The 20,275-nt window shown below is 33.5% G+C and overlaps 1 protein-coding gene across 1 annotated transcript; it reads right to left on the bottom strand.

Annotated features, from left to right (window-relative positions):
* Positions 1 to 3,209: 3,209 nt before the first annotated feature.
* On the bottom strand, positions 3,210 to 7,904 carry LOC132164300 (protein NRT1/ PTR FAMILY 2.7). The gene is made up of 4 exons (XM_059574787.2): positions 7,816 to 7,904; positions 7,491 to 7,708; positions 5,896 to 6,437; positions 3,210 to 4,110 (listed from the first exon to the last, which is right to left on the bottom strand). Exons 1-4 carry the CDS (start codon positions 7,889 to 7,891, stop codon positions 3,270 to 3,272), a joined length of 1,677 nt encoding a protein of 558 aa, XP_059430770.2. The 5' UTR covers positions 7,892 to 7,904; the 3' UTR covers positions 3,210 to 3,269.
* Positions 7,905 to 20,275: the final 12,371 nt, after the last annotated feature.

Here is a 20,275-nt window from a genome sequence, read left to right on the forward strand (position 1 = left end):
GCAGGTCAGTCTGCAATTTCACAATATCTTTCTTGATGTTACTGATCTCATGCTGCAACTCTGAGACCGTAAGCACTTTGTTTTTCGGGTTTGAAAAACGTTTCAAAGTGTCTTTAAGAGAGATTTTGGAAGTAGCTGGTTTTTCAAAATCTTTTAACATGAGTTTCTTAAGTTTTTTAAGATACTCTTCTTTTAACTCAGGATTATCAATTTTTGAAATCAAAGTTAAAAGCAAATCTTCTTGTTCTTCTGATTTGGACATCATCGAACAAGTTTTTGTGTTGCAGCAAGAACCGGCACAGTTCTCAAATTTATAACAATTTTCATAAACAGAAGAATCAGAATGATAATCAGAATCCGAAGAGGATGGAAGATCATCATTAGAAGAATAATCAGAAAACCCATTGTTTTGGAAAATTCTGATTGAATATCCCAAATCAGCAAAATTGATTTTAACAGATCCATCCATGTATTGTTGGATGTAATCAAGATTTGAGGCATCGTTAACTACTCGAGAAGGTTTTGCAACACCTTCCAAAAGCCACTCGTTGGGGAGTTCAATCTCAGCCCACCGAATCATTTTTGGAGTTTTAATATTAGCATTCTGAGTAGAACTTTGAATCAACAGGGTCGATTCGCCAGTATTCTTAATCACAGCACGTTGATCAAGATTTGTTTTCATCAACTTGTAATAAATACGGTAGATGATAGCAACAGGATGGCTACCTTCTTCCATATTATAACCAGATGTGAGAATATTCAGCGTCAGTGCTTTCAGAATATGAACATCGGTTAAACTCAAAGTCATGTTTGGAAAAACATCAAAGTGGACAGGGCCACCAAATAATGAAGACTGAATTAAACTAATAATGCTTGTTTTAAAATCAAGAAAACGAGCATCACGCAAACAAAGCAAAACAGATGCATTAATACCGAGTCGAGTCAAGGATTTGACTGCAACTTGGACAGAACCAACATGCAAAAATCTGAATTTCTTTGCAAGAGCATTGTTAACAAAACGCTTGCTGAACAAGGTAATAGTCTGATTATTACCCGTGACCGGAAAGGTCTGTTCAACAGTTTTGACAGAATATTGAATCTTAAAAGAAGATTGAAACCAAGTAGTATTGTAGACATCCCTAGCGTCCAGCTTGGGAATGTTCCAATTTTTGAAATCATTATCACCATCAACCAAAACATTTTCATAGTTAACCACGTCCGGTGGTAAACTGGAATTAGAGCTAACAGAAGATGTAGATCTCCACATTATGACACACAAACTAAACTCATAATCACTCACTGGGTGAAGTCTTAAAGGATCTCATATATATATATATCTTCCTCTTTTTATTGCATATCTCTTTCGTTTTTTCTGTCTACTGTTCTACTTCATGAAAGACATGCATTTATAGCAGTTGTCACCAGAACTAATCAAAAGACAACGACACGGTTTCAAGTAACTAACTAGAAAACAATATTGTCTTAAACCAACATATTCTGTGTTTGATACTTATGCAAAAGTTAATTAGGTAGACGATAATAAATTTAATTATTTAATTAATAATTGATTAGAGTGATGGCAGACTCATCCTCCCCCACCTCCCCACCTATATAGCTCATAATTTTTTCCTGCACATGTACATGTGCTCTACCGATCGATATACTGAAACACCTCCAACATTATTGTTCCCAACAACCTCTTTAGCCTTAATTAGGATCACCTACAATTTTTTTTAAAAAAAATTACGTAAATTTAGTTTTTTTTTTTTTTTTTTAAACAATTTGAAAAATATTACCTGTTAAAAATATAGCATATATGTTACGTACTGACACAGTCAAAAAGCCTTTCATCACAAAATACTTTTTCTTTAGTTTTAAAGAGGCATTTTTTTTCAAGAACCTGATGAAAATATATAAATTCCCATTAGTAATTTTTATTAGATAACATTTAAAAAATAAATAAAAATACAAGAAACGATATAAATTCACATAATTTAAGAATTTACAATTTATTTAAAATTGTAGGATCCTTTATCCCTCTACCTTCATTGTGTATTTTTTTTTCTAAAAAAAAAAAAAAAAAATCTTTTACTTCGTATGATTTATAATATTTCCTTTTTAGTGAGATATCATGTTTATTTTATATATATATATATATATACTTCTTTGTTATTTATTTTCAAAAACAACCCCTTCAGGAGTTCATTGTAAATTTGTAATGCCTGCCATATGTTAGTAATTATGCCTCGTTTGTGAGGATACATTCTGTTCCCTCCCATAAGATGAAAAACCAAAATGTTGATAGGTATAAATTTACATCAAGATGCAAAAAAAAAAAAAAAAAATTACAGGTCTTCATTCTAACATTACTCGAAAAAAAACTGAATGGGTAAACAATAAACCTGTAAAAATTGGTCATAAATTGGACATGATCCAACTAACCTAAAAGGGTAGATCACTATCGATTAACCTAATGAGAATGCAAACTATCTGCTAGTAGTACTAGAAACCAAAGTAGTTTATGCATGATCCACGATCTGCATAAATAAACATTAATATATGTTTATTAACCACTATTTATGGCTATGAGTAAAGTTAGAAATTATAATGTTATATTATAATTTAACTCAAATGATTGTGAGGAGCATTTGTTATGAAAATTTGATTTTTAAGAGTATATATATATATATATATATATATATAAGATCATACTAGATCTTCTAATTAAAAATCTCAACAATATCTTAACATGTAAAAACTAATTAGAAATGCTAAATGTTTTCTTGGTATGAAAATGTATGTTATTTTTTTGAAACCAAGTGAAAGAAGAGCAAGCTTTTTTTTCTTTTTTCCTAAAAAACAAAAATAATATACACATCAGAAAAAAATAAAAATAATAAAAAAAAAACACCCACCGGTGTCATGCCACTATGGCATGTCCCCAATTGGTGACGTGTTACTGTTTACACGTCACCAATACGTCACAATTTTTTTTTCCTTTTTTTTCTATATTTTTTTAATAATTTTTTAAATTGGTGCTAACATGTCACTAGCTAGTGTCGTGTTAAAGTTCACACGTCACTAATTGGTGACGTGTGAACTTTGACACATCACTAAAAAAAATTAGTGACAATTGGTGACATTTTAAAAAAACCTACACTGTAAACGCATCACTACATCCCTATTTTTTAATTTGTTGTGATCTTTATTGTTAACCTGAATAATTTGTTATAAATACATCAAGCCCCTTGCGTTGTTAACCGGTGGCATCACTTCTCACTAGAAGAACTCTCATCTGCTCCCTTTTCAACATTTTGATACTTGTACAAAGAAGAGCACACCATGTAGTAAAAGAAGTTGACCACTCCCACCACAACCACCACCCAGTACACATTATCTACCCTCCCATCATTTATATTAGCTGGCAACCAGTCGGTGGCCCTTCGAACAAGGTCAATCAAAGCCGTGCTCAGATAAAAAGCAATCCCTATGATCAATGCAATCATCGCCGTTGATGTGCTTCGTAGTGACGCTGGGAATTCTTGATAATACAACGCTACTTGCCCCGGGAAGTGAAATGCTTCTCCAAGGCCAACCAAAACCAGCTGTGGAAACAGCCACAAGACCGACATGGGGACTATGGAGCCGGGCCGGGTTTGGAGGTGGTGGGCTCGGGCAATTTTGAGCCGCTTTGTTTCAACGAGTGCTGAAGTGGCCATACTTAGAACGTTTAGCACGTGGCCCAATCCTATTCGCTGGAGGGGGGTTGGAGATGAGCGAGTCAGCTTTTGCCACATGGGACACAAGAAACGATCAATAAGGGTGAGGAAGATGGCTGTGGAGATTAGGACGACGACTAGGATAGAGCCAGCTGGGATTTGGAAATGAGTTCCAAGGTGACGGTCAATGGTCAAAGCTTGGAGGACGGTCAAACTGATCTGGATTCCTATTGGGGTGCTTAAGAAAATACTGGATGACCATAATGGAAAGATTCTTATGAGTGTTTTGAGATCTTCTACTTGTTGTATTGTGCATATCCTCCAAGGCTTTGCAATTGAACCATCCGGCTGAACATCTCCTTCCGTTTTAAGTGCTGCACGGTTGAGGAACCTGCATTAAAACTTTGGTTAATCATTTTACTAATAATGAATTTTTATATCAATTTATAAAATAAATTGTAATAAAAGTTACAACATACCTATTAATATGACAATTTAAAACAAGAAAATAGATTGAAAGGTGTGCTACAAAGTTACATTCTTCATAAAGTTATTTGCATTAGAATTGGTGTCAACAAGATTATAGCAAACATTTCTCCATTCTACTTTGATGTTTTCTCATAAAAGTCAACAGTGCTCCGAAGAACTTGACGTGTAAAGAAAAAGTAGAATTTTTGAGATGTACGTGAATTAAATAGACGTAACAATTATAGAAGGTATGCTTTGTCAAATATTTTATTAAAAAAAAAATGATTCAATCAAATCGAAACTGTCGTCATCACCATGGTAGTGCTCCCACCACCAATTAATTAGTGTTCCACTGAGCCTGGAGATATTTACGATAAGGGATGAATAGGAGTCAGCTCTCAAGGGAATATCACAACTTTCTAGTAAGTAATGAAAAACAGCGCAGCCGAACAGTACTCTAATCGTGAATATGTTAACAACTGTAGTATCTTTTGTTGTTCTGTACCACTTCCATCCAAAAAGACTAATTAATTAAAATCATCAAAGGGATTTGGAAATCTAATGATAGCTAGCAACCAGTGATCCGCAAAAAAGACAACTACTTTGCCGTATTTTTCGTGGATTGTGGCGCGACTTTACCTGCTCTTGTCCTATTCCCCATCTTAAGCCTTACGTCTCAGTCGAGCATGCAGTAGTGATATTAAAAGTGGCTCATATTATCTATTTTTAGTTAATACTTTCAGAGTTTCAGTAGCACGTTAATACAAAGTAAATGCATTGTATATATATAATTATGTATATATATGGTTTACATGAGTAGCACACTAATATAATATTATGGACAATAATTGGTAGTGAGGACACCAACTTGAAGTTATTGGACGGTGAGCTCAATTTTATCCAAAGAATTCTTAAGAAGTACCTACAAATAAATGCGGTGGTTTAATATCGACGTAATTTTTTTTTTACAGAAATTTTTTCTAAATCGGTATGAAAGAAATATTATTCAACTCATGTAAAATAGTGTCAAATGTCTATAAATATTTAAAAGACACACTAAATGAGTAAATTTTAATGAGGTTAAAAATTTAATGTGTATTTTAAATGTTTATAAACACTTGAGACTATTTTACATAAGTTGAATAATATTTCTTTCATACCGATTTAATGTGTCTTTTAAATGTTTATAGACACTTGGCACTATTTTACATGGGTTGAAAGATATTTCCTTCATACCGATTTGGAGAAAATTTCTGTCCATTTCTTTTTTAAATTGGGTTAAAAAAATTTCTTGTTATTCACATGTTCATGATCAAGAGACACGTATTATTTTATAGATGTAATTCGAGAAAGTTCCCTTAACCTAATTAAAAAAAAAAAAAAAAAAAAAAAAAAAAAAAAAAAAAAAACACTCTTTCCAATGTAGGTAATATTAATGGGCTGTTTGGCAACCCTTTCTTTCGTTTTCATTTCTCTTAAAAAAAAAAAAAAAATTAAACTCATTAATAAGTATTTATAATAGAGATATGCTATAATGCAATAAAATAATTATTTTTGGCCTATAAAAATTGTAGGTGGCAAGAAGTTACAGTCCCATCAATAGGTGTGATCACAACAATTACAAATGTTGCCTGTAGGCCCTTGCCATGCACTCAAGAATTTTATCGGCCAAAAATGATATTTTTTTCTTGTTATAATAACTGCGTACCTGAATCTCTTCTTAGGTACTGTAGCAATATTTTCCGTCGTGATTCCATCTTTTCCACAGTAGTAATCCTCGATTTTGGAAGAGAGCTGCACCTTCCTTTTGTGAAAAGTGGCAACAACCACACGAGCTAACCCTGTGAAGGGGCTCCCCTGCGGCTTATCACGGATGTAGTAACGGCGTCCCAGCAAGAAGGCGGCGAGGCCGATGAAATTAACGACTGCACTGACGCCGTATCCTAATTTCCAGCTCACGTTATCTTCAATGTAGACGATGGCGTTGCTCAGCGCAGAACCGGCGTAAACGCCGACGAAGTACCAGTTGAAGAAAATGGCTTGATCCTTGGGATTATCAAACTGGTTTGCTCCCATTGTTGCTAGAGTAAATCGTGTTCCTCCCGACCCAATACACGACAGAGCTAAACCTGCGTACAGAACCGCATATTGGACGGCTGAGGGTGGCGTGCAAATGCTTGATCCATTAACATCACACGGTTGAGGTCTCAAGGGATCAAGTGTTGCCGTCAATCCTAAAAGAATTATTCCCTGCAAATGTAAATGTTTTGGAACAACAGCATTCAGGTTATTTTAGCTAGTCATGTAGTTTAATATTTTGTTTTTTTTTTAAAAAAATATATATATATATAAAAAAAAAAAAAAAAATCATCATCGGTCTAACTTCTTTGGCTAAAATAAAATAATTAAAATGCTAAACTCAATCGATGCAGATGCTTTAAAAATACTAAACATTTGGTGAACCAGACGTAAATGATGTATAATTAAATACTATTTAATTAAGGGTAATGGTAAACAGCATGCTGAGCGTGAATGAATGGCAAAAAAAAAAAATTTGCTGAGTGTGCATGACTGTTCAAGCACGCCCAGCATGCTGTGAATCATTACTCATTAATTAATTAGTTTAAAAGCTAGGACTGTCAACAGCCACACCAGCCCTACTAATCAAGGTAGTCCTTCATACAAATAAAAAATTAAATTAGTTTTCAATTGACACATGATACATACGCACATAGTTTTAGTAGCTCTGTTTGGTAAAAGGTCTTGGGGCTCTTTTTGTTTTTGTATTTTTTTTATAGCAAAAATTGATTGATGTGAAAAAAAAATAAGAATATTATGTATAAAAAAATTAAAAAAGAAATTATTTTATAGTAATTTTTATATGTAAATAATAATAAAAGGTAGTTAATATGATATAAAATATAAAAAGGCTAAGAGTTAAATTTTTTGACGAATATATTTTGCCATTACCAAACGGTGTTAGTACAAACTTGTAGTAAAAGAGCGAAATTAGCTTTTAGACTTTGAAATCTTGTATCACTCTTCCTTTTAATACTCAAATAATTCTCGCATGACAGAAGAGTATTATAAGAGTGAGACTAAAAGACACTCTTCCTTTGAAATCGTGTAGTACAACTGTACAAGTCATATATTCTTTCATTGTTTTTTCAAGGTAAAAGAACATTTTCCTTTTGACACAAAGATCAGATCTAGAACAATTCTAACGTAAAATTGTCCACCACAGTCAAAGAATATCTATCTAAAAAATGAGAGAGAGAGAGAGAGAGAGAGTATATTACGTACCAGTAAGGAGATACAGGCTGAAATTGAGACAACAGAGAAAGAAGTTAAGAAAGAGTCGGCAACGATTGCTCCGATGACCGGAAAAAGATTGGAGCAGCCGTTAACTATGTTTGAAATCTGAGCAGCATTTATGCTTTCCACATTGAACTCCGTAATCAGATATACAATCAAGTTTGACGTCCATCCTCCAGCCGCAAGCGTCAACCCCATCACAGCCACTAGAAAGAAGAAACATATGATCAGTTAATTCCTCCAACACATCGTTTGTGATGCAAGCGCGTAAGTGAGAAGAGAGAGAGAGAGAGAAAGAGAGAGAGAAAGCGACCAGAGATGAAGACGAAGGTGATCCAACCGCCTCGTTTGCCATCGGAGTTGGAGCTCTGGGCTTCTGTGCCATCCATATTTCAAGTCAACGGCTGCTTTTCAAGTGGTTACTATTAATGTATGTTTGTTTCTCTACTTATTGTTTTATGGTGAACAAAACCACGTGAAAGAGAAAGAGTGGAAAAATCCACTGCATGCCCTGGCCTACCCTTCTTGTCCATATATGATGTTCTGTTGGCACGCCAAACTTGATCCCATAATAGTTTCCCTCTACAAAGCTGCAGCATTTCTGGCCATCACACCATATATATATATATATATATATATATATATATGAAAGGGGGAGAATGAAGATGGCATGCATATCGGGAAATTAAGAAAGTACTCAGAATGTGGAAATCAAGAGACGAAAAGATCCCACTCCACTACTATATTTTGCTCTCCATTTGTCCTTGTATTTATTGTTAATTGTTATTAGGGCTTGTTTGGGAAGATAATTCTTGCCAATTTTTCTGAATTTTTTTTCTCTTTTTTTAGTTGATTTGATATCACTAAACTCAACTTAACTCAAAATTTTTCAACTTTATTCAAAATTTTATATTCTTTAAACAACCCAAACGTAATCTCAAACTCTTATTATTATTATTTTTTTAATTTTTTTTTTTTTCATATTCACAACTTTGAATTCAGTTCAGTAGAATAGAAAAAAAAAATCGCAAATACAAACGAGTCCATTCACGAGCCAAAGTTGCTTTGACAATCATGTTTTAGAAGGAAAATGCTGCAGTCATTGAGGCCTAGCATGCACCAAACGCATCCACATCAACCCAGCCGTGGTCAGTATATATATATATATATATATATATATATATATATATATATATATATATTGGCAATCTTGCTTTGAAAATGACATGAAAAATCAATAGATATGCTTTGGTTTTGTGGTTTTACTCCTCATAAAAATCTCTACTCATTTTAAAAGAGTAAATACTTTCCGACCATGCTTACATCGGCCAGTCAAAGTAATCAAAAGGTTATTTTGACTAGTAATCGTATAGTACAAAATACCAAAAAAATCTCCACATTTAGCTAGTTATTTTAAGTAAAGATTTGATTTACTGCTACCTAAAAGTAATACAACAATTTCTAACTTAAATTAATAAAAATAAATAAAAAAGCCAATATGATTACATCTGAAATCTTGCTGAATATATATATATATATATATATATATATATATGCTCGCGCTTGGTTTTACTACACAGAAACTTCTGTAGCGTTCACTCATTTGAAAGGAGTAAAAACTCTCAAAAGAGGAAGAGAAATAATGCAGGTCCCAAAACAAGCTTTGAACCAATAAGGGCCGTTACTCCCGATCCTACTTTAGGTAAGATAACTACTGGCAGCACAGGAAAAACCAGAATTTCATATAATCAGGTGTGTTAGCTAGATTTGTTTTTGAGTTTTTGATCTAGATGTTTTTAGATCCTTAAATGTTTTGAATGACTAAAATCTAAAAGCTGAAATTCTCCAATTACTCATGATCGGAGGGGATCCGGATCCGAGATAACTACCGGTAGTGGCAGCACATGATAAAATTGAGTACAGTTAATTTTGGTCCCAAAAACCAGCTTCGAACTGTTTGAGAGTTATCAATTGATAGCTCTCTCCATGTTATCAAGAATTTAAACAATCATTCAAGTGAAGATAAGGATAGCATGAGTTGAGTTAACCATTTGTAGTTTGGATTCTTGATAAGATATAAAGAGAGTTAGCACGAACCAATAAGAACAGTTTACTTTTCGATGAATAAATTAAAACACACTTTAGCTTTCTCTACCATCTCTTACTTCAGTTGTTGTTTTAATTAGAAATTTGCATAGAAGTCTTATGTGGTTGTTGTGACGTGTGAGTTGTATTTCACAAGTCAGTTCGTAGGGCCCGCCATATGTCTTCTTTTTGCCCAAATTGGTTTTGGAGACATGTTACTTGTATTTCACAAGTCAGTTCGTAGGGCCCGCCATATGTCTTCTTTTTGCCCAAATTGGTTTTGGAGACATGTTACTTGTATTTCACGTACAAGTCAGTTCGTAGGGCCCGCCATATGTCTTCTTTTTGCCCAAATTGGTTTTGGAGACATGTTACTTGTTCCTCCTTTTCGTTTTGGTTTATGATTCTCCTTTTGACCGACTTATAATAAAAGCATGAGTTTTCCACAAATAATTGTGGCCGAAATAGTGGAGCGTTATTAATCACAGCTAATTGTTAATGGTCCTAATTGTTAATTGCCTAACAACTTTTGAAGGTGGCTTAAAAAAAAATCTTTAACTGCCTAAGGCAATCCGGTTAGCCATTTTAAGATTTGAAACAACGTCTTCTTTTTTCTTTTTTTTTTTATTTATTTAATTTTGTTTATTTTCTCTTTTTTTTGCTTTTAAAAAGTTGTTAGTGGTTAAGAGCAATTTTCTCTAATTTAATAACTGTTAACCGCACAATTTTTCAATTTTGCTAACCTCTTAGGCGGTTGCAAGTAGAGGTTTTAGCCAATAATTACTAACTGTAACTGTCTTCTCAACCATAACCATAATGCAACAAGTATGCAAAAAACCCATAAGAGAGACTTCACCGCAATAGCGAGCGAGAGATGCTTGCTACACAGTAGAGAGAAAACATATACCATCTTAAACTAACACTCAAGTTGCAATGTCCTTGTTACGAGAATTTGTAACTGATCAAGTTACTCACCTTTCAACCAGAAACGAAGCTGGATTCGGCCTCTTGTTCTTGCCTATGGTTGCTAATTGAGAATTAGCAATAGGATGTTTTAAAAGGATCCTTAGCCTCTTTTAAACACTAGGTTTTAGGGATAAAATTTTCTTATTATTCTCTCACCCAATCATGGGTTTAAATAGGATTACAAAACAAACCTAGTCCCAATAGGATACGTACTACTATTACTACCCAAGCTAGGAGAATTTAGAAGAATTTGATCACTATTAACTCTTACACGAACTCTTTATTGAAATAGTAAAACACTTACGCTATTCACCGACACTAGAGTACATACTCCTTATTGAAATAAAATAAACTACTTATTATTCTGGTAACATTCCTTCCCCGCTGAAATTGTCTTTGTCCTTAAGGAAAAATTCCGGAAAGCATATGTTTATCACGAATAAACTTTTCCAAGTAGCATCAGTTGGATTGAATCCTTGCCAATGGATAAGAAGTTCCGGATTGTTGTAGTTGTCACAATAATCCAAGAGAGCTTGAGGCTGAAGGTGTTGATCCCCATCATCATACTCTAGCATAATGGTGCTAGTAGGAACATTATTGCCCATCTTCTGCTTAAGTAACGATACGTGAAAAATTGGATGAACCTTTGACCCCAATGGTAATGCCACCCGATACTTCTCCAATACGAACTAATACCTGATATGGTCCATAGAACTTGGCTGCCAACTTCATGTTTGACCACTTCCCCAATGAATGTTGCCAATATGGTTGGAGATGAACATAAACAAAATCTTCAGGCTGGAAGATACGTTCTTGATGCCCACACTCATAAATCTATTTCATTCTATTATGAGCCACTTGCAATTTAAATCAGACATCCTTGACCAACTAGTCCCTCTCTAACAAATTGTGTTCCATTGTTTTTACCTTTGCCGTACCTGGATATATGAAAGTAGTGTAGGGGGAAGTCGGCCATATTCCACCTCAAAAGGAGTCTTGCCAATGCTAGCATGATAACTTGTATTGTATGTATATTCAACCCAAGATAACCATTTAACCCAATCCTTGGGTTTATCGCCCCTAAACCACACTAGTTGTAGAGTATGTGTGTTTAAGTGGAATGAAATGTGCATACTTTGAAAATCGATCTAGGTTCTCCAAATCTGTGGAAAACCTACTATTAGTTTTAAGTTCAACTAAAACGAATCTAAGACTCAAAAATAGGGGTAGCAGAACGTCGGGCCGAGATGACGTTCCCTGGAATGTCTTTGGGCGAGTGCTTGTCCCCTAGGGGTGAGCGCTCGGCCAATGAAGGGTAGGTGGAACCTCATTTGGTCCAACGTATTCCTGAATCTTTCTTGACGGGTCCTTAAGCTACAGAAATGGTTTCTAACATCTTATAATCACAACAACATCTCCAAGTAACAAGATTAAGTCCAAACGGAAAGGAAAAACTTAAAACGAGATTAAAGCTTAAAAATCCTAGATATAACAACTAAGCTATTATAAATCAAGAAGCTAGCATAACAACCTAACAAATATAAAGAAAGTGCAGTGGTTACCTCTACAAGCAAGCTATCCAAGAACACCTCATTCTTCTCTAAAAACACTCACGTCACACACACTCAAGAATCAAACCAACAAAGTTTCTCTAAGGCTTCAAAGGTTAAAATGAGGGTTTAAAGGCGTAGCGGGGTGGGTTTAAATGGGGGAAAAAGCTTAGGGCACTATAGAATATTCCTGAAAATGGTGCGAGCACTCGTTTACTACAGTGTCAAGCGCTTATGTACTGTTTATTAAGGGGTTTTTGAGTTGCAAGTGGCACGCACTGACAAAAATCAGCGGTCAACAAAAGTCAACAAACGCTCGACCTGGTCCCCACACGAGTGCTCATGTACTGTCGCCAGGCGGCCGCTCATGTCTTGTTGCCAAGCGAATGCCCATTCAGGTGTTCCTAGTAACCCAAAGTGCAATTGAACCCTTAACTAAGCTGTCTTAAGTTTAATTAATTATTTGGGTCACACTACAAAAATGCTAGAAATTTTTAACTAGGAGTTTTTGATGTGTCAATGGTATTAACACGTCAAAAACCCCTTTTGACGTGAGCCTTTTCACGTTCCTCACCGGTTAAAACGGGGGTGTCAAAAATTTCAAATTTTTGACATGTTTACAGTGCCACGTCAAAAGTTTTTGTATTTTTTGACGTGCTAAATTTCAGCACGTCAAATACAATTAACCTGATATCCAAATACAAATACAATTACAATTAACCTGATATATATCCAAATACAATTACAATTACAATATCCAATATCCAATCCAATACAATATCTAATATTCAATATCTAATATCCAATACAATATCTAATATCTAATATCCAATACAATATCTAATCCAACCCAATCCAATACAATATCCAATCCAACTCAATCCAATATAATATCCAATCCAATACAATATATAATATCTAATGTCCAATACAATATCTAATATCCAATACAATATCCTATCCAATCCAACCCAATCCAATACAATACAATCTAATATAATATCCAATCCAATCCAATACAATTAATATCTAATCCAATACAATCCAATATCATATCCAATCCAATCCAATACAATTAATATCAAATCCAACATAATCCAATATCATATCCAATCCAATCCAATACAATTAATATCCAATCCAATATCATATCCAATCCAATCCAATCCAATCCAATACAATCCAATATCATATCCAATCCAATCCAATACAATTAATATCAAATCCAATACAATCAAATCCAATACAATCCAATATCATATCCAATCCAATACAATACAATTAATATCCAATATCCAATATCCAATACAACACAACTTCATTAAACAAAATTCCAACGTACATACTACGTTCCAACACAACACATAACAAAACAGATATATACAATTTTCAACACGTTCCAACACAAGGCAAAACAAATATTCAATCTAACACTTATATACTATCTGCTAGAAATAAGTTCCAATTAGTCTCAACAAACATATAGTTTAATCTAACTATATACAACAAACCAATAAACAAAATATATATAGAGAACTTAACAAACATTGATGATAAACGACGTGTTCAGCCCAACTGATCAACACAGTCATCCCGCGACACTTAATTTGCATTACCTACAAATGAGTGGTGAACCAATAATAATCAATACAAAACTTCAAAATTAATCTATACAGTGATGCAAATATACGTTAGTTCTAAACTAGACCCTTGTAACAAAGCGTTGCCAACTGGGACTTTTGTGAAAAGTAAGGGTTTCTAACATTTAATAACTGTTACAAAAAAAACTCAAAGTATATCATTACCTCTGTGGGGCACAGATCCAAAGGTCGACGCGAACAAGGCCTCAAGCTGGCGGAAACGGGCATCAAAGGTGGCATCTTTCTCTATCATCTGAGCTTTTTGTTCTTCAATCTGCTTGGTCATCTCATCCATCGCACGTCTTTGTTCTGCCCGCTTCTCTTCCAGTTCTCTAATTCTATCCGTCATATGTGAGAATGAGGAGCTCCATGAATTCTGAGACCGTGCATGGGACAGTGTATAGTACGAATGTGAGACAGTGGTAGAATAAAAATAGTGTTTCTAAAATTATTGAAAATAATATATCAAATAAGTAGCGGAAAATATAGACAATACTTTCAACCATATTTGCTCAGGCAAATCAAAGAACCTCAGCAACAGAAACCTAAAAAGACTTTTGTAGATAGATGAATTTCCAATTGTACTTTGAATGACTATCAAAAAGTAAGTGTAAAGGGATGCAAATGTAAATTGATTATGTCGATACATAAAATAATAGACTTCTATCTTGTCACTATCTCATCTTGATAATGTTTCAATACCAAAAGGCCATTATTAAAATTTAAAAAAATTAAAAAAAAAAAAAAAAAAAAATCAGTGGCTTATTGATATTGTCACGTCATTAAAATGAGACAGTGGTAGAATAAAAATAGTGTTTCTAAAATTATTCAAAATAATATATCAAATAAGTAGCGGAAAATATAGACAATACTTTCAACCATATAATTTGCTCAAGCAAATCAAAGAACCTCAGCAACAGAAACCTAAAAAGACTTTTGTAGACAGATGAATTTCCAATTGTACTTTGAATGACTATCAAAAAGTAAGTGTAGAGGGATGCAATTGTTAATTGATTATGTCGATACATAAAATAATAGACTTCTATCTTGTCACTATCTCATCTTGATAATGTTCCAATGCCAAAAGGCCATTAAAAAAAAAAAAAAAAAAACAGTGCCTTATTTGCATTTTCACGTCATTAAAGTGAGACAGTGGTAGAATAAAAATAGTGTTTCTAAAATTATTCAAAATAATATATCAAATAAGTAGCGGAAAATATAGACAATACCTTCAACCATATTTGCTCAAGCAAATCAAAGAACCTCAGCAACAGAAACTTGAAAAGACTTTTGTAGATAGATGTCTTCTAACCTCGAACAATAATGCCTTACAAATGGAATACACATACTCTTTATTTATAGCTAGATCAATGACTCTCAATTAGAACATTTCTTAATTATACTTCACATCAAAGGAACAAAAAATCATTTCCAATAATTATGATTCCACAAATAATTCCTTATTTATAATAAATTATCGAACACCTTAATTTGCGTCTAACTAGCCCTATGTGACATGTTAGCCACACTTTAATAACTATGAGATTTATAACAGTTTGATCCACCCAAAAAAATAAAAAAATAAAATAAAAAATAAAGAAGTAAGATAATTTTTTTCAGTTTCCAAAGTGACAACTATATATGTTAAACTCCTTAAGAAATCGCTTATTAAAATTTTCATTTTTCTCTTCTCAAAATAAAAACATTAACAAATAATTCGAGGATAAAACACTCCTGAAAACATAAAAATAATTCAAACATAAAAGTTTATTCAAAGTTTTTATGAAGTACCTGGCAAGTAACTGTGGCAGTTTAATATAGGCAAATGTATCTGTAAAGCGACTAACATGTAAATGCTTTGAAAATAGTAAACATTTACGAACAAGATGTAAATGCTTTAAAAATATTATTTAATTAATTAGTTTAAGAGCTAGGGCTTCTACAACAGTCAACCAGCCCTACGAATGATCGATGGTAGTCCTTATGTTCATTAATCTATCAAGAGAAGTCCTTCATAGAAATAAGAAATTGAAATTAATTGCAACTTCTACAACTGACTCAACTCCTCAAGTTTTCAATTGACACACTTGTAGAAGAGCCTAATTAAATTTTGACTATGAAATCGTGTATTATAAGAGTTATACTAAAAGACATTCTTCCTTTTAAAACTCAAATGATTCGAGCATGACAGAAAAGAGTATTATAAGACTCCGACTAAAAGACACTCTTCCTTTGAAATCATGTACTATAAGTCATTATTAGATCATATAATATTGAACATGAACAAACCGAAACAAAAGACCACCTATGACACAACTTTATCTTACTTCAAGTATCAACCAAAGAATAAGACTACCCTTGATAGAAATCTAAACTCTATCTTGTATCAATCATGATGCAATTCTACTTCTCATTTATCTTGTATTAGACTATTGTATACTGATAGATCTTGTAAAGATGACTCTCTTTATTATTATAAATACAACACACTGCCATACAGTCGAGGTAGGCAGAATTACATAGAGATCATTCTAACTTATAGTCATATATTCTTTCATTGTTTTCTGAAGGTAAAAGGATATTTTCCTTTTGACACAAAAATATATTTCACTTCCTCATTAGCTTAGAAATTAACGATAGAGGATAATTAGTTTTAGGTAAATAACTCATATTTTTCTATCTAGACTATCTTAACATAAAATTTCGTGAAATACAATATGGATATAAGAAAAAAATTAAGGATGCTTCAAATATAAATAACAAATATTGAGATGTAAAAATAATAAATAAAATTTTAAGAATTCTCACGTAAAGTTGTCCACCATAGTCAAAGAATATCTATCTACAAAATGAGAGAGAGAGAGAGAGAGAGAGCAGAACATAATGACATATAGGTTTGTGTGCCATCCATATTTCAACGTACGGCTGTTTTTCAAGTGGTTGCTATATACGAATATTCATGTTTGTTTTACTATGAGTAGAACAATCCGTGCATGGCCTACCCTAATTGTCTATATATGATGTTCTGGTCCCATAATAGTAAAGGCTGCAGCATATCTCTGGCGATGACAGCATGCACATGATCATTAAACCACGACATATATATATATATATATATATATATATATCCTATTCAAATATATATGTATATGGCATCATTGATTCATTGGCATGCATATATCGGCAAAGAAACTACTCAGAATGTGGAAATCAAGAGACGAAAAGATCTCACTCCACTACTACATTTTGCTCTCCATCCAAAGTTGCTTTGACAATCATGTTTTAGAAGGAAAATGCATGCTGCACTCTTTGCTTTGCTTTGCTTTGAAAATGACACGAATTATTTGAGTAGAATTAATTCTGGTCCCAAAACCAGCTGCTTCGAATCAATAAGGGCAGTTACTTTCGATGAAAAATATAGGTAATAACCCAGCCGTTCAGCTTCATATTTTTCACATCATTTGTAGTGTGCCACAGGCGCTAAGAGAAAGAAAAAAAATTTATTTTAGAGTGAGATTTGAATATATTGAAATTGTAGATTTTAAGTATTTTCTTTTTATTATTTTTTCTACTACATCTTTTGATAATGAATTTTTTCGTGATCGTCTATTTTTATTCCCTTTTTTGTCTACTTCTTTGAGATCCTAAATTTTGTATGAAAAAAGTACACATACCACCTTAAACTAAAATTCAATTTACAATGTCCTCCTAAACAGGGACGGAACTATAACTTTTAGTTTAGATGGCGAAATTAAAAGAAAAGAAAAAATGGGGTGGAGAATTTAATTTTTAAGAGTATTTAAAAAAAAATTAAAAAAAATAAATAACAAAACAAAACAAAACAAAAAATAAATAACAAAAACGTTAAATTTAAATTCAAAAAAAAAAAAAAAAAAAGGGTAGGGAGATCCACCCCCCCCACCTCCCCCCGCGCCCGCGCCCCCGCGTGCGCGCGGGGCCTTAAAGATGGTTCTTCCCCTACTCCTAAGCTAAAACTAAAACTAAAACTAAAACTAAAAAAAAAAAAAAAACATTAAAGACAAAAATAACGTTAAATTTAAATAAGACAAAAATATCTCTATAAATTCAAAAAAAAAAAAAAAAGTAGGGAGATGAGGTGGTTGAACCACCCCTAGAACGAGCCAAAAGGGATGACCAACCACCCCCAAGGCCCATGGGGGTAAGTTTTGCCACCTCCTTTGCCAGACTTGTGGGGTGGCCAAACCATTTACATATCCTTAAGGTTAGTTCGACCTTCAAGAATGGCTAAACTACCTTCCAAAAGCATCAACCACCCCTAGAATGAACCAAAAGGGATGACCAACAACCCCCAAGGCTCTTGGGGGTAAGTTCAGCCACCTCCTCTAGCAGATTATTGGGGTGGCCAAACCCCTCCCATGCATAGCCTTGAGGTTGGTTCGACCATCTCTAACTGTCGGTTCTAGGCTGTACCACTCCACCTCAAATCTTTTTTTATTTTTATAATGCAGCGGCTTTTGCCACTTATGATCAATGTTCACAAGAGCGAGACGGTTGAATGTCTTACAATGTTCAAGCAGCATTCTTGTCGGCTTTATTTTAGGAAATTTGTTTCACAAGAACCATATTGGAAATATGGTCAAAATTTGTTTGGAGAGATCATTTTGCAATACAGGGATACCATAGGGATTTATAAGTTTATTTTGGAAACCACATGGATTTATTTATTACAAGAATATGATTAGCAATTTTTCTACACAATTTATCACATCCACTTGATACAGGCGATCTTGCCTGAGGAACTTCTGCTATATTATCAAGCCAGAATTAGGATCCTCTCCGGTTCATATTAACTGGAGAATATTCAATTATATTTTATGGGTATTTGTGTCCCCTCAAAAAGTAAAAATACAATAATACCCTTCAAATATAACTTATGGGATCGTCTCCAATTCCCATCTAGCCGTGGTGGCAAATGGACCAACCAATTCTTTTGCTAATTTAAGGCTCCTAATTATAGTATTACACAAACATGCCATTAATATATTAAGTCCTTGTTGTTTGAGACTCAAAATTGGAGGCCAGAGATGGAGAAATGAAGGCAACTACAACTCCAGTAAGGGTGCGTTTGGCATTAAGATTTTATAGACAAAAATTGTGATTTTAAACCAAATCGCAAAAAATTGATCATTTGGATTTGGGTTTTTAAAAAAATTTCAATTTGAAAACGTAAAAAATTTAAGTTTTCAAATCACAGGCATGATAGTGCTTTTTTAAAAAAAAATATACAATTTTAAAAACTAAACTGCAACTTTGCCAAACAGACCCTAAGATGATCAAGCATAATCCACTCCCTGATTTACATTGACCCTTTCTCGTTGTTATCCTTTTGTAGTCGGAAATTAATTTAACAAAAATGAAATTATAATGACATTCATCCACCTTTGATACCGACTACTCTGTCATATATATCACAAGTTTTTTTTTTTTTATTCCATGTTCTTATCTACATGCTTCATATATAGCACTTTGTCACTAACATATTGAAGGTTGGTTGTCTTCCAATCATTATGATTGTAATATTGGTCACAATGCATTGTACTAGAAGTTGTAAACATTGGAAGTATTGGGGATGAAGTGGAGTGCATTTGCAAATATATATTAATCATTTTTTGGTCAACTTGCATTTCACAGAAAGGTTTAGCGAAGTACATTAATCATGACATCCTATGTGAATAATGTTCAGAAAAGTGTATAAGAGGACAAAGCTCACTCTTCTTCGATAGTTTGACTATGGTGTTGTGGAGCATTAAGTGTACAAGAGGACAAAGCTCACTCTTCTTTGTTTGGACTGGATTCTCGGGTAGCCAGTTTTCTTTAGCATAGGAGCAAAATTGTTTAAAAAAATAAATTGAACAATTTTGTCCCTATCTTAACAAAAACCGGCTCCTAATTAAGTAAACTGAAGATGATCCAAATGCTCTTTGTTTGACTATGGTGTTGTGGAGCATTTTCGGCCGATGTTTTAAATGACTCATATTTAGCTACTATGAGTCCATAGCACTAACCCGCGGGGAACTGCTCAGGAGGAACTTAGACAAACGAAACCGCAGGCGCACTCTCAAGATCAACCAAGCCATAGCTTAATCGTCTACCCCACTAGGGCATCAATAAGAACCAAGGTGGTTTATACTAATCAAACATAGGGATTTTCCATTGGAAAAATTCGAACCCACACCCTAATACTTACCTAACTACTTGAGAATTTCCTTGGGCCATTGAACTACCACCTTTGATGGTTACAATGTAGTATATTGAGTGAAAAAAATAGTGAAATTGTTTTTTATTGGTTTTTAACACATTAAAAAAATAAAAAAATAAATAAAATAAATAAAAATAAATAAAAAAGTGTCTTGGTGTTTTGCTATATCTTGAGATTATTATATAATGATTTTATAGGTAGTGGAAAAGAAAAAGTTATCAATCGAATAACTTCGAGTACAGAATAGACGTTTTTATATGGGCTTTGCTTGAGCAAACTCAAAAGGCAAGC

Source organism: Corylus avellana, chromosome 8 (assembly GCF_965113065.1).
Source record: "Corylus avellana chromosome 8, dhCorAvel1.hap1.2, whole genome shotgun sequence".
Classification (NCBI taxonomy): Eukaryota; Viridiplantae; Streptophyta; class Magnoliopsida; order Fagales; family Betulaceae; genus Corylus; species Corylus avellana.